General features: G+C 38.7%; 1 protein-coding gene across 1 annotated transcript; it reads left to right on the top strand.

Moving 5' to 3' along the window:
* Positions 1–787: 787 nt before the first annotated feature.
* Positions 788–14,029, top strand: LOC139953165 (sodium/hydrogen exchanger 9B2-like). Its single transcript, XM_071952591.1, has 10 exons — positions 788–880; positions 2,129–2,812; positions 3,500–3,770; positions 4,622–4,797; positions 5,844–5,950; positions 6,923–7,072; positions 7,400–7,508; positions 8,140–8,276; positions 9,222–9,299; positions 10,026–14,029. Exons 2-10 carry the CDS (start codon positions 2,140–2,142, stop codon positions 10,284–10,286), a joined length of 1,962 nt encoding a protein of 653 aa, XP_071808692.1. The 5' UTR covers positions 788–880; positions 2,129–2,139; the 3' UTR covers positions 10,287–14,029.
* The last annotated feature ends 757 nt before the right edge of the window (positions 14,030–14,786 follow it).

Genomic DNA, 14,786 nt, shown 5'->3' with positions numbered 1-14,786 from the left:
GCTTCATTTCACAAGGTCAACAAACTTCTCAATGCGGCTAGGCTGGTAGGCTTTAAGGCGACGATGTCAAAAAAAACTAAGTGACCATAAAATATTAGCTTTTGAAATGTTTAGTTTCATTATGGAGACCAATTCCATGGTTTCATCTAAAAACAAATGCGAAATGTGTAGACCATGTTAACTTTGTTTACAATAAGTGTTCTGGCAGGCAGTTTACTGCACTACATGGCACGCCATCATGGAGGAAGTCATGAAGTATGTCTTATATAGGGGAAAGTTGACATTTTGTGTCTTAATTCTTGTTCTTATTCTTATTCTTTATTCGGCCATTAAACAATTACAAATACAAACAGACAGTATGTCAAATAGATAATATATAAGTACATGTACAAAAGTAAATACAAAGCAAGAAAAACAGTAGGGCACCGGAAATTATAAAACAACCCTAATGTGATGGCCATGATCAACAAAAGTATAATTAAACACTGTAGCTCGAAATAAATCCTAGAGTTATAGTAAAAGCTTTCGTCATATCAAAACTTGATAGGAATTACAATGGAACTAGACAGTACATCTCCAACCATGGGGAGGTAAATTCTACCTCCATGCTATGCGCATGCTCCATGATGGCGCTCCAACAAACTACCTAGGAGTTATAGCGCCCTCTTTTTAAAGGTGAGACGGCTCGATATAAGACTATCCAAACATATAGTACAGTATCCTGTATCCTGTACATGTTATAGTAACTGTGTAATGCATAGCACAAGTTGGCTCCACCCGCGCTAAGGCAATGTTATGATTGAACTCGTACGATCCGACAGTATTTTCGTCCATGGTTTCCCGCAATTTATTGGCGTATGCATGAGATAAAGAGCCTGAGGTAAATTACGATGTGGTTGTTATTGAGGAGGAATTGTGCACATTTAAATTGTATGTGTTGACATTTGTTTGGTGAATTTAAACGTTTATAAAAATAAAGTCAATCAACAAAGATCATTAATTTCAATCAATCAACAGAAACATTCGCACTTCTCATGACAGAACAGAAGCCAGTGCAGTGGGCATTGTGTGTCACTGTGTGTTTCTTGTTGGGGGACTCAGACTAATTTAATTGGGATAACTTTCCGTATGGCGCCACTACTTTTTCACTCATTTTTACAAAAAGGGATATATCAATCAGGTAAATTAGATACTATATTATTTTATTTCGAATGAAAAAGTGGTGGCGCCATACGGAAACTTTTCCTTTAATTTTATGTGATGATTAATACATACGCCATTTTCAAAACCACGGCTTCGGCTCCGGATTCCGCTCAGCCTAGCTTGGCCTCGCGGTTGTTTTGCTTTGCGTACGTGCACACACACACACACAGCCTCACATTTGAACTCACACAACACACAGGGCTCGAGACGAGAGAACGGAGCCTGAAGACAAATCCGATTAAAAAAAGGCCAGAGTATCTCATCTGGTTGGAAAATATCCGTCTATATTTGCCACTTTTTCACCACTGGCACTACTAATTTGAAATTTACTCTGCAAATAGATATACTCCACTTTTGTTGATGGGTAAAAATGGGTGAAAAAGAACCATGCAGGATGATTGCATTTATAGATAGAGCACTAGAGTAGAGGATATGAAAATATTCCCTATTATTCTTCATATCAAGGTCAAGAAAAACTTTAAAAGAACTTCTAATTCTATTGTAATATCGCTACCGTGATCAGCGCGCCGTCCCTTGTTATCGACCCCTGGCCCTGGGGATTTGAGGGAGGGAAACACTAAAAAATCAATGCTGAATAAGCTTGGAAGGATAACTTTCCGTATGGCGAAACCACTTTTTCACTCATTTTTACAAAAAGGGATTATCTCATGAGGTAAATGAGATACTATTTTATTTCATATCGAATGAAAAAGTGTTGGCGCCATGCGGAAACTTTTCCAGCTTGGAACAAGTTTGTATCTAATGCTTTTGGTTATCCTTTAAATGATTCATTGTAATTCCTGCAAGGTAACTTTGTTATGTATTTTATTTAAAAGAGTTGTTTTAAAAGTCTTATAAATCATTTTATCTGGAAACATACGAACATAAATGAAGAATATAAAAGATGAAATAATTGTATCAACAGCTATTATCAAGATGTCATCACCGGTTAAGAGGAATCTTGGACACAAGGGGAATGTCTCTCCAGACCGTGGGACTCCCGACCAAGGGACTGAGTATGCGGATCCTCACCAAGAGGTCATATATGCCACACCAGGTCTACCTAACGTCTACGATTCCCCTGAAAAAGGCAATGTTTATGCCACTCCAAGCCAGAGCCCCGTCTACAGTAGCAAGCCAGGCTCCCCTGCCATGGAGTGGGATGGTTACCAGACCCAGGTTTCTCGGGGGACCGAGGGAAGTGATCGGTGGGACCGTACCCCACCTGAGATCCCGCAGTTTGATTTGGACTCTGAAGATCGGGATCCCGACTCGGATGATGATGGTAGAGATGAGGCGATTAGTGGAAGTCACTGTTCCGCCTCGTGCCTGGTGTTCTGTCGACCGTGCATGACTGAGCATAACCCTTTACCCAATAACCCATCTGTGTGCACCCGGTTGAAACATTCACTGATGTGCCCACCCCATGGGAGAGTATCACGGGATGTGACTTTGGTTCTGTTTGTGTTGATGTCATGGGGTGTGGTGTGGGGTATGACGGGGGATGCGGCTCTGCCAGGGGGGAACTTCTTTGCATTGTATGTGTTGGTGATATGCTGCATGGTTGGAGGCATTTTGATCAAGCTTGTTCGATTGCCAGCTTTGTTAGGTATGTGTGAACGGTAGTTAGTATGTACTGAACCCTTGATTTTATAACACTTAATTGAGAGAACAAAACAAAATTGACGAAAAAAATTAGGAAATTTGGAAAAGAAACTTCAAATGGTAGTTACACTTGAATGGCTTCTGATTGGCATTCAAACAAAGAGATTGACTCTAACATTACGGCTGCATAGCTCAGTTGTTAGAGTGCTGGCACATTTAATCAGAAGTCGCAGGTTAACAATCTGGGTGTAATGTCCGTGAATGGGTGAATCTTGGAACACTAGGTGGCAGCAGACTTACCAGACAAGATTCCATTGTTCTTTAGTTCTGATAATGTGCACATTGATAATGAATACTCTTGCTACCACCCTGTTCTTAAAACTCCCCAATTGCAAATCATCAACAATAACATCCGTTGCCAAGTCAAAAGCATTTTAGATGTTAAATTTGCATTCAAGCATAAGGAATGTTAATTTTGGTTTTTACCCATACACCGATTTGTGTTAGCACTGTATACTCGGTACTTTCCCAAGTCCTGTGAAAAAATATCACAGGCATATTACTCTTGAATTGCAAGGGTTTTGGGTTCGAAAAATATCACAGGCATATTACTCTTGAATTGCAAGGGTTTTGGGTTCGAATCCCATTCGAGTAATATATAGTCAATAGCAGTTTATTTCCTTCCACTCAGGTATGCTCATTGTTGGCTTCATGCTCCGAAACATCCCCTACATCAATGTTGCAACACACATCGATAAGAACTGGTCTTCAGCTCTCCGCAGCGTCGCCCTGGTAGTGATCCTCCTAAGGGCGGGGCTTGGGCTAGACGCCAAAGCCTTGAAGAGTCTCAGCATGGTGTGCTTGAGGCTGTGCTGCACACCATGTTTAGTTGAGGCTTGTACTGTGGGCGTTGTGTCTCATTTTCTACTGGGCTTCCCCTGGGCCTGGGGATTTATGTTGGGGTGAGATTTAAGCCCGGTTCATACTTCCTGCGAATGCGAATGCGATACGAATGTTGACGTCACAAACTCACAACGAATTATTTGCAGCAGTTCAACTTTGTTCAACTCACTTGCGAATATCGCTGCAAAAGGAGGGTTGTGACGTAAAATTCACGTCAAATTCGCTTCGCATTTGCATTCGCAGGAAGTATGAACCGGCTTTACTTTGTTGGCATATCACTATGTGATTTAATGTAGAATTGTCCATAACAGTACTTTTTATTGGACACTAATCCTTCAATTACAGTAATGGTCTCTTCTTAACAGTTTGAATCGCCCACTCTATTCAGAAAGACTTGCTCTCGTCTTCGTCGGTCTCTTGGTGAAACTAAGATGTGTCAGGTGTCAATGGGCAAAAGTGCGTCTGTTAGCCTCATGTGTTGATGATTTGGTGACATCCCAAACTTATCCAGCGGACCATTAAGGCAGTTTTAACTTAATAGTTCTTATAAAATAGTGCTTTTTACACACACAAAAGGCATCATGTTATTTTTATGACTGGTATGCAGAGCTGTGTTTGAAATATGAGACCCGTTGTATAGCACATTGTAAGGGTTTACAATGTGGTGCAATATATAGTCAACCATCCTGGAAACACAGTGGCAAACCCCTTTTATTTATAAACTGACAGGGTTGGACTTTGAAGAGCATTATAAATTCCGAAGGACAAAGTGTCTTGCTCATGGATTCAAGTGACTTGAATTGGAACCATACACATTTGGACAACACCGGAACTTGATTCCAATGCACTAGTAGACCGCCCAACCACGACACATTACAAAAAGTCACCTTTGCATTTTCCTGTCTTTCAGTTTTGTTCTTGGAGCAGTCACTCCAGCTGTGATCGTCCCGTCCTTGCTGTCACTTCAGAACAGAGGTTATGGTGTCACAAAGGGTATCCCCACCCTGGTGATCGCTGCGGCTTCCTGTGATGATGTACTGGCCATCAGTGCCTTCGGGGTTATCCTTGGTGCAGCTTTTGCAACAGGTAACAAATGACAATGATTTTGCGTTCCCCATAGACACCAAGAGAGAAGAAATTATTATATATTCGTAGCTGCAGAGATCTGCCATTCCCATGTCAAATTTGTTGTTCTTAATAGATCCAGACATAGGGTCTGTCAATTTGGGAGTCAAGTTGCATATACCATGTGTGCATGTGTTATTTAATGGTTTGTGTCTAACCTGAAATGTGTATTGCACAGTAATAACACATTGTGGATCTGACTACTTGAATGGCACAACCAAGATGATTGATCAGATAACCAAGATCTGATTTTGGTTGATGACATCGGGTGAGTTGGGTCAATGTGATAAGTGTGTCTCTCGGAAGACACATCGGTTTGAGAGTGCATGTACTAGCACTGTTTCACATTTCAAGAGAGGGTACACATTTTTGCTCTATGGAGGGCTTTTAGCTTTCAGCACCTCAAGTCAATGACCAGAGCATCCTTTAAACAGGCTAAGCTAATCAACGGCCGGACCTTCCACAAACATTGTTGCAATGTTGAACTGATAACTCAACATCAGCAGTCCAACATTCTCCTGAAGACCAGCAGAGTATACTGTTAAAAAAAGTCAAGACCAGAGTGGCGCTTTTCAGAGCCAAAACTCAAAAGAATAAAAAAAAAATTTTTTTTTTGCATGGTTCTACGTGCAAGTTGACTTGTCTTACACCCTTTTCAGACAGGCGCGCTAGAGTCTTGCCGGACCAAATAGATAAGGAGCGACTCTAGGTCGACCCAAATAAATTATGGTTTCAGAAAGGCGAACTTAACATAACATTTACATTAGGTTCGGCTCAGGACAAGATCGACGTCTGAAGCTAAGGCGCTCCAGAGTCATTCTGAACGACTACAGCAGTAGATCTTTCGACTTCTAGCAAGTCCAGTCCCTCCTAACTGTTATAGATGTCAAACTTTTCATGTACTTCAGAATTTGGTTCTATGCGACTCTGGGGCACCTGTCTGAAACATGTGTTAGTTACTATCTATGCATTCCTTAAGTGATTGGTCCTTTCTTCCATTCCACCAGGTGACCTTGTCTACAACATATTTCGTGGGCCATTGGAGCTTGTAATTGGTGTTGCTTTTGGCTGTATATCTGGTGTTGTGTTATGGTACTTACCAGACAGGTTTCAGGTAACCACCCTTAGTGTAGGTTATGGATTCTTTGTATTTAGTCTGACGATGTGATGGCTTGAAACAAGAACTTCTATATTTCCAATAGGAAACTGTAGGGGAACTAGGCGGCAGCAGACTTACCAGGTAAATCCATTGCTCGTGGAAATGTGTGCCTTCTCAGGATTACATTCTGAATGGAAAAATTACTTGCTTTGTCTGCTCCTACCTGGCATCCCAAAGTTTTCCATTGCTGTCCATTTTTAACACACTTGTATGCCTAATATACTGTCTTAAAATTTCATGCTTTCTATGATATAACACATATCTGTGAAACTTTGAGTCGATCATTAACAACAATTTTTTTTGCATAAATTGGGTGTCAAGTTTGATCCTTTGTCATAGAGTTTTTTAACCAGAAACTGCTGTATATTTTCTTACAAAAAATGTGTTGAGCAGTTGTTCTGCCAGCAGAAGCTCTGTGGCCCTTTTCAAATCCAAATATTTTGCTTGGGCTCCAGCTTTAGGCTGTCTGCCTCTTTGAAACCCCTTCAAAGAGTGCACATTTCTTTTAAATAACTGACCAACATCGGAAACCTAACCTGGAACTCAGAGCTGTGTATTAAGATAGTTGCGACATGGAGTGACTAGTTTTCTTAAGTCACCAGGTTGCTGGATGCCATTTTCTGTCAAAATGCAATACAGCCCAATGGGGAGCCTGGTCTGGCACCCAATGTGCAAACATGCGTTCTTTAGACCAAAAATTGATTCTAATCGCAAGTTAACTCTCTCGATATACAGCTTTGCCAGAATCCAAGCCAAGGCTGTGGTTTTGAAAAAGGCCTGAGAAATTGTGCTCCGAGTCGTGCAATTTTAATGAAAATAGTAAATGTTTACATAGCAGTGTACCAATCCATTGTCATATTACGTACTTTGGTTTTGGCTGGTTCCATATTAATTTACTCTGTTTAAATTAAACTTACATCTCTTTAGACGTCCTTTGTGATGAGACGTACTCTTTTGCTCGTTGGTAGCGGACTGTTTGCAGTCTTTGGGAGCTCAGCGTTGAAGTTTTCCGGTGCTGGAGCTCTTGGCTGTCTCACTATGGCATTTGTTGCTGGACATGGATGGAAAAAGCAAAAGGTATATTGTTTCATTTCTGTTTTTTGTTACCGGAATTTAAAGAGAGTGCAAGTGATCTGTTATATACAGGACTACTCCCTATAAGACTGTAAGCGAAAAATTCATGGTAAGCAGATTATTCTGCGCTTATGTATAAGGGTATTTCACAGAATAGGATTGTTTGGTGTGTTTGTTCATTTCAGGTCACTGAAACATTCTTAATACCCAGAAACTTTCCTGTAGTTGAGTAATGGTGACCGCAAGAACCTGCAGATAAAATTATAATCAGCATGATTGTTGTGAAATGTAGTTAAGTGTAATAATGTTGATTGAACTTGGTTTTTCTAGGAGCCAGTAGAGAAGTACATCGGATGGTTATGGCTGCTCTTTGAACCACTTCTGTTTGGATTAATTGGTGCAGAGGTGGACATTAATTCCATTCAACCTGCGACTATTGGTGAGAAAAATGTCGCTGTTCAATCAAAGGTTTATCAAGTTTCAGAGTAAACTTTCAAATTTGTTTGGATCCATTATAAAACAAAAGTCATATTTGTTGAATTGTAGGGAAAAGCAACCACTGTGATTGTGTAGGTGAAGTGTAAATGGGCCTTTCTTGCTAAGAAATTCTATGCTTGCAACCATCGTTCTTTACTCTCACAGCTTTGTGCCCAATTCCTAATAAAGCTGTGGAAATAAAAAAGGGTAATCCTTTGTGGACAAGCATTTTTCAAATTTCATTGTAACAAGCGAAATATCTATTTTTGTCAACATTAATCAGCTATCAGAGTAGGTTATGACATGCTCAATGCTACTTGGTTTGATCGACCAATGGGAGACTTAGCAATGCTAGGTAGCAGCAGACTTACCTGGTAAATTCCCATTATACCCAATAGTTCTGAAAAAGTGTGCACATTTACATGAGAAATGGATGTACCATAAGTCTGCTGCCACCTAGTTTCCCCATATACTATGTTTCCCATTCTTTGGCGAAGCGATAATGGACATTAGAAAAGTACCAGTACAACCATTTAGGGGATATATACACTTATGACTTCACCTTGAAGAGTGGTTTGATTTTACCGTGACAGGTCTTGGAATTGCTACACTATTCATTGGTTTGTTCTTCAGGCTAATAGCCACCTTCCTAGCCGTCTGCAGAGCCAAGATGAACTTGAAAGAAAAGATATTTATCTCCCTCGCTTGGCTGCCTAAAGCAACTGTACAGGTGAGTTGTTTAAACAAAACATGTTACAGGTGACAGAAAAGTTATCGTTAAGCTTGATTTCCTGGGTTTTTGTTTCAGGAGTTTCCCAAAGTAATGCACTCTGATAATTGAATGCCTAATTGTATGGACTCTGATAAAAATAGATATGCATGGCCTCATGCTTAGCCCCAAAAAGGACTCGTCCTCTGTGCTGTACTAAATACACTGTAGTATAAAACAAAAGTGAAAGGCTCCAAGGGCTAGCCTAGTGCTAAGAAATTGATTACTGTAGGGAGGGGGGATATTTCCATCAAAAACAAGGCAAGTTATGAGCCTTTTCAAAACCAAGGCCTGGGCTTCTGCTGCTTCGGCTTGGGTTCAATCATCAGTGCATTGGTTTAACATGAAACAGAGCTGGAGTCAAGATTTGGAAAAGGCCCTATGCAGTGGATTTTGAAGGATTTAGGTTTGTTATGGTTGATAAAGAATGTACCGTATTGTTGTTATGTATAACGGTTACTTAAAGCCATTATACACTTTCGGTACAGAAAAAAAAAAGTTCCCAGATTTATAAATAACTTACAGGGTTTACAGAAGGTAATGGTGAAAGACTTCTCTTGAAATATTGTTCCATGAAATGCTTTTTAAGAAAACATTAAAACAATATCAATTCTCGATAGCGAGAATTACGAATTTATTTTGAACACATGTCATGACACTGCGAACCGTGCGGAAACAAGCTTGGGTTTTCCCGCTATTTTCTCCCAACTCCAATGACCGATTGAGGCTAAATTTTCACAGGTTTGTTATTTTATATAGAAGTTGTGATACACGAAGTGTGGGCCTTGGGCAATACTGTTAACCAAAAGTGTCCAATGGCTTTAATGGATTTGGCTGTATGCAACAGTTTTTTTTGCAGAAATCCTTATACAGTGAGTCGTTTTTGTTTTCTTTATGTGTTGACAGGCAGCGATTGGGCCAGTGGCTTTAGACACAGCTATCAAGCATCAAGCTGGAGAAGAATTTGTTCAGCTTGGAACACAAGTAAGTAACATATACCCAATTCACCAAATATTCTCAGTTGTGCCATTTCGTAAGTCAATGTCGCTGTGTTATTATAGTGTGTAGTGTGCAGTTTAGGCAGGGTTCACACGCGCACTGTACTTTGTATGTATAACTGTTAATTTGACTGAAACTTGAGTGTGGCAGTCAGTGGCTTAATGTGGCATTGGTGCTAGGTCTCAATACCAATTTAGATACTTTTGGCAGCTCTTATGCCACCATTTCTCATGTGGTACCACGCTTGTGTGTGTTTCACAATTCTCAAAATTGGAGTTGTGCTATTTTGACTGATAATGTGTACACTATATGCTAGTAGTCACTCGGTATATCATATTTTCAAAATCTCGTAGTGCATGGTACAACCCACAGTGTTCAAACCAACTTAATCAACTTCTGTAGGATAAAGATTATGGGGAAGTCACCGGTAAGCTGAAGTGCATTGGAAACAGCTGTTAAGTCAAGTCGGAATTAAAAGACCTAAACTTTTTACATATATAGCCTAGGGTAGCCTTTGATCCTTCACATTAAACAGGCACGCACATTTTTTGCAGAATTCCTCTGTGCTTGAATATTAGTGCTGTAGAAACTGTACAAAGTGAAAAGAGCTTGAGCACTGCCTCTTCTCTTTTGAATCGACAATGTTACACATCTGATTACATCTGATTATACATAACTTTGAATCACTTTTCTTACTCTGCTTGTTTGTAGCTTTTGACTGTTGCAGTTCTATCCATCCTTATCACTGCGCCTTTGGGGGCCATTGCCATAGCGATGACTGGTCCACGCCTCCTCAGTAAGACCGCAAACGAAAAACCTGTCAACAACAACAAGCGCAGAATCGAGATCCATCATATAGGGTCACCCATAAGTAGTGAGGTTGTGGAACTTTCCCCCGTTCACCCTGGACCGGAGCATTCCATTCTGCTGAGGACGGGTATTGAGGCTTGCAGCACTGATGATACGCTGTAACCAGAAAAAGAGAGTGTGTGGTTTAGTATAAAATGCAAACAATGTGTACAGTTGAAGATACCTGTCCAGGCTGATAGTGTCCATGATCTGACACATTATTTGTTATACTATATAAAAGTATAGATTTATATTGAGGTTGCGTTATGAAAAGTACTTAAAACCAGTTGGTCATGTGTAGGCCTGGGCGAATTATTCGAATATCCGGTTAATGGAGAATAGGTTTTCCTATCCGTAACCGCGAATGCCTTTTTTTTCTTAACCGGATATCCGCATAGGGCGCGAATACCTATTTACAAACCGGATTTTTCTGTAATTACAACTGAGTAACCGGATATTCTTTAATATCCGAATATCCGGGGACGTCGGGCGACAACTGATATGAATGTTTTGTCTGAATCCTTATGAAACTTCTATTAAGACAGCATAAAACAGCATAAATTAAGTATTTAACTATGCTCACCTCCGTGAAGAGTTAAAACAATGACATTTCTGACGTAATTTGTTCAAAGATTACAAAAGTTTTCCTTCACGTAGAGTCAATCACGATCAAAAGAAAAAGCAATCGCCATCTTTAAATTAGATCCGGTCATTTTTATGAATGAACCGAGTGACACTGTCTAAAACTAATATCAATCCGCCCATAAGGTCTCATTCACAAACGAACCGCGCCCTCTAGCGGCAAAAAAAAAAAAAAAAAAATTATTATTTATTTATTTTTTTTAATAGCGCTCTCTAGGGGCGAAAAAACTATTCGAATATCCAGTTAATTTCGGATAGTTGGCCAGCGGTATCCGAATAACAGAATTTCACTATTCGCCCAGCACTAGTCATGTGATATTCCTGTGGCGTTTCGGCCGCCTCGCTCCGCACTTGCGTTGTGCCTTCGAAAATTTTCCTATTTTTTTTGTCAACGGGCAGTTGCATGCCTTTGAATTTCAACATGTCGTTTGTGCACAACTTGTACTCTTGTGTTCAATGTCCAAAAAAAAAATAACACTCAAGAGTCGTAGATGCAGACTTCCATTAACTAAATTAGCGTCCTTACTGGGATCAAACAAAGACCTAATAGTTTCCAGGGAACTTACTTACACTTAATTCTAACCTACAAAATTTGTTACTGTTTCAAATTCTACCGAGGGAGCATCTCAAAAAAAACGTTCAGCTGGACATGTTCCTACCATTTGAGATGCTCCTGCAATAATCTCATTGTCTTTCCATGTATTCTAAACTACCTCACTTTTGAACCCTTTCATTACCAATTTGGAGTGTAGGCTACAACTTGTTCATTTCTGTTTATCTGTGACTGCTACTGATGACTGTGACTAACCATAGAGTCTGTCCTTACTCTATGGACTAACGAGTGGTCTAGTGCACCGAACTTGTATTATGGTGATTAACAGAGCTTGGGTCGTGTCCCGGTCTTGACACTTGAGCAAGCCTTTTGACCACTATTGCTTTGCTCTTCAGATGGAACAAAAACTGTAGGTCCTGTGTGTTGAAAGCACAGAAAAGAACCAAGTACACTTATCGTTAAGAGAAAGGGTTTGCCCGGTCATTTTTATTTTCTGGCAGTTTGGCTGCAAAATGCCCGAATCACCTTGCAAATCCTTACAAAAATGGGTCTTATAAGTTCTAAACTGGCGCTTTTAAGTGTTCATCAAAATCATGTTTGCCAACTTAGCTACTGGAGCTGCATAATCCTAAGGAGTTGAGATATTTCCAGGGATGCCAGGGCGTGATAAACATGAGTAGTAGTGTACAATGTATTAATAATCGGCTTAAATGTTTCCTTTAAAAAAAGGTAACAAAGATCCAGTATAAATGGGTTTTTTGGTGGATGAAAGGGTTGGAAAGTTTCACAGACACCATGATTTCCGACCCATGTATTCTTTATTTTTGAATAAATTCTGTGACTTCCACGTAATATCATATTTGCCATGTATACATATTCAATGTACTATGTAAATGTAGCTTGTACATTCATTGTAAATGATACAAAGGTACTCAATTCATAACCCTATTTTTAGGATGAATGTTATTTTCCATGTTCTTCCAAATGCACTAATTGTTTGGAAGGTACTTTTTAAATAATGTTATGCTATTTTGTTAACGTTTAAATAATACAACTGTTGTATCAGGTAAAAACTAAGAGCTCTGTGCCAAAACTAAGCACTCCCTGCCAAAACAAAAACCTGCTCATCAAAATATGAGATGAAAAGGAATTAGCTTACAATTACCTCACCAAGCCAAATGATCTGGTTCTTGCTAAACACGTGTGTCTAAAATTCTTAGCACAAGTTGTCAGTGGATTTGTCTGCACAATGCTACAAGCTCTGAGGATACAGTGCTGTTTAACTAAGACGTTGAGATGTCTTATGGATTAATGTTTCACAAGTTAAGTATTCATTTGTACAAAAATTTTAAAGAGAAATATTTTTCAGATTTAAATAACTACCTTTCTTTCAAGTGTACATAAATATTATGTAAATGAAACCTTGCTTTAAATACAACAGGTACTCAATTAATTATCAATATTGATTTGAAAATGAATTTTTAAGACTCGTTGATTAGACTTTTATTACTAAGATTTTATTTTCCTTTCAAGCTTTTGGGGAAAGTTAAACTAATTGTGTCAATCAAGGCATTTAATGCATCGGGTACTCCATAACAACATTGTGGTAATCATTGTTTCAGCCAACTGAAATAAAATCATATGTCATTTTTGTTTAACTGTACATTTGTTTTGCTTGGACAATTCAGAGCTTTATTTATTAATAATACCTTATTATAATACATGTGTGTGTTTAAGCCTCCCATACTGCTTTATTTTTTCTTAAATCATTTGTACATTCACTTATACAATGCAGTAATTTTAACTTAAAGTTTAATTATTAAAATATGCCATCAGTTGAAGGCTAGAGTTTGTTTTAGTTTAACATTAATTAATTCATCAATGCTGTATTATTATCTTCAGAAATGATTTTTGGCTTATCACAAAAAGCTGCCATACTAAGTGATGTTGCAGTATCCCTACCTTCATTTGTATGGTCACAGCAGCATACAGTGTATACCCGGTAATAAGTTTGATTAAACAGAGCTTAATTGCCCTGTGTGTTAAGCCATTATGGGCGCGTATTTGTTTGTGTACAAAAACCTATGCAAAAGTTTGCAAATCTGTACTTCCGCCAGTTATTCATTTCTCTGCGATATAGAATCAATACATTGGAACGAACGTAGTGCATATTTTGTGGGCGTTGTGGTGTTTAGGCTTAACCATTGAGACACTGGACAGACTGATCTGTATCTTTCATGATTTGTTTATTATCACTGATCTGACATCTTGGATTGGACTTAGAAACTAAGCAACGAGGGCGGTATATAACAACTCTACATGCATAAAACAAACCCTTGTATTCATAATAATTATGTATATAAATTTCAACATAAGTTTTAAAAACTGACTTAGCCATGAGCATATTTACATCCAGGAATCCGTAATAATGAATTTTTGTTGGCATTAGTTAGTAGCCTGTTGTACGAAAGCAATACAAAATAAGGCAATAATTTTGTCTGCAAACTTCAAATGAATTTATGTACGGCTTCATTCCCCGAAATTGTGTACAAACCACTAAGTAGTTTACACACACTCCCTATAAATGAATGTGATCAATAAAATGTCATTGTTTCTTATTGATTCATGTGGTGTTAGATTTCATCATGTCATTGATGAAAAGAAACATCTGCTCAGCCTCATGAGAGGTTGATATAATACAATTGCAAATAAAAAACATTGAATATTTAAATTTTTGAATGCATAAAAGTGTCTTTTTTCCCCCTCAGACTGTCTGAAGAGAACTAATTGTTTGTTTGTTTGTTTGTTCGAATGATCTTCCCATCAATGGAACTCGGCAAACTCCCACAAAGGAATATAAACAGCAAGCTGGCAACAGCCAATCTCTCTCATACAAGCATTGGTTTAACATCTATGATTATGAACTACACATATCAAGAAATTTTGATTCAGTAACTAAACGACAATATTTATTCAAGTCATTGTGAAATCAGGGGTTGAGCTGGGGGATTCAAACCCACAACCTTGTGATTGCAAGTCATGCAGTCTAATCACTTGACTGTCTCAAAGTGATGTTTGATGAGTTGTTTGTTGTGTGACTTTTACAGAAATATGATGAGGGTCCGAATTTTGTCGGCCAAATAGTGTGCACAAAGTGTGCAGACAAAATTAATAAAAATGTAGAGATAAATAATGACCCCGGGTAGGCCTATGTACTTGCCAAGGGAAAATCAGCACATCAAAGTTTTAGTTTTGTTTCTATAAAAAAAAAAAATTACCTATTTGTGTCTGATAAAAAACTTGGGAACCAGTTCACAAAATGTCCCATCAATCACACCACAAAGTTGTATTACAATCCCAACAAAAACCAAACACCACAACTTTCTTCAAAAAGTGATTAGATATCTACCAAAAGAGGGCGCTATTCA

This window comes from Asterias amurensis, chromosome 21, assembly GCF_032118995.1.
Source record: "Asterias amurensis chromosome 21, ASM3211899v1".
NCBI classification, from domain to species: Eukaryota; Metazoa; Echinodermata; class Asteroidea; order Forcipulatida; family Asteriidae; genus Asterias; species Asterias amurensis.
This window is presented reverse-complemented; position numbering and strand designations above follow the sequence as displayed.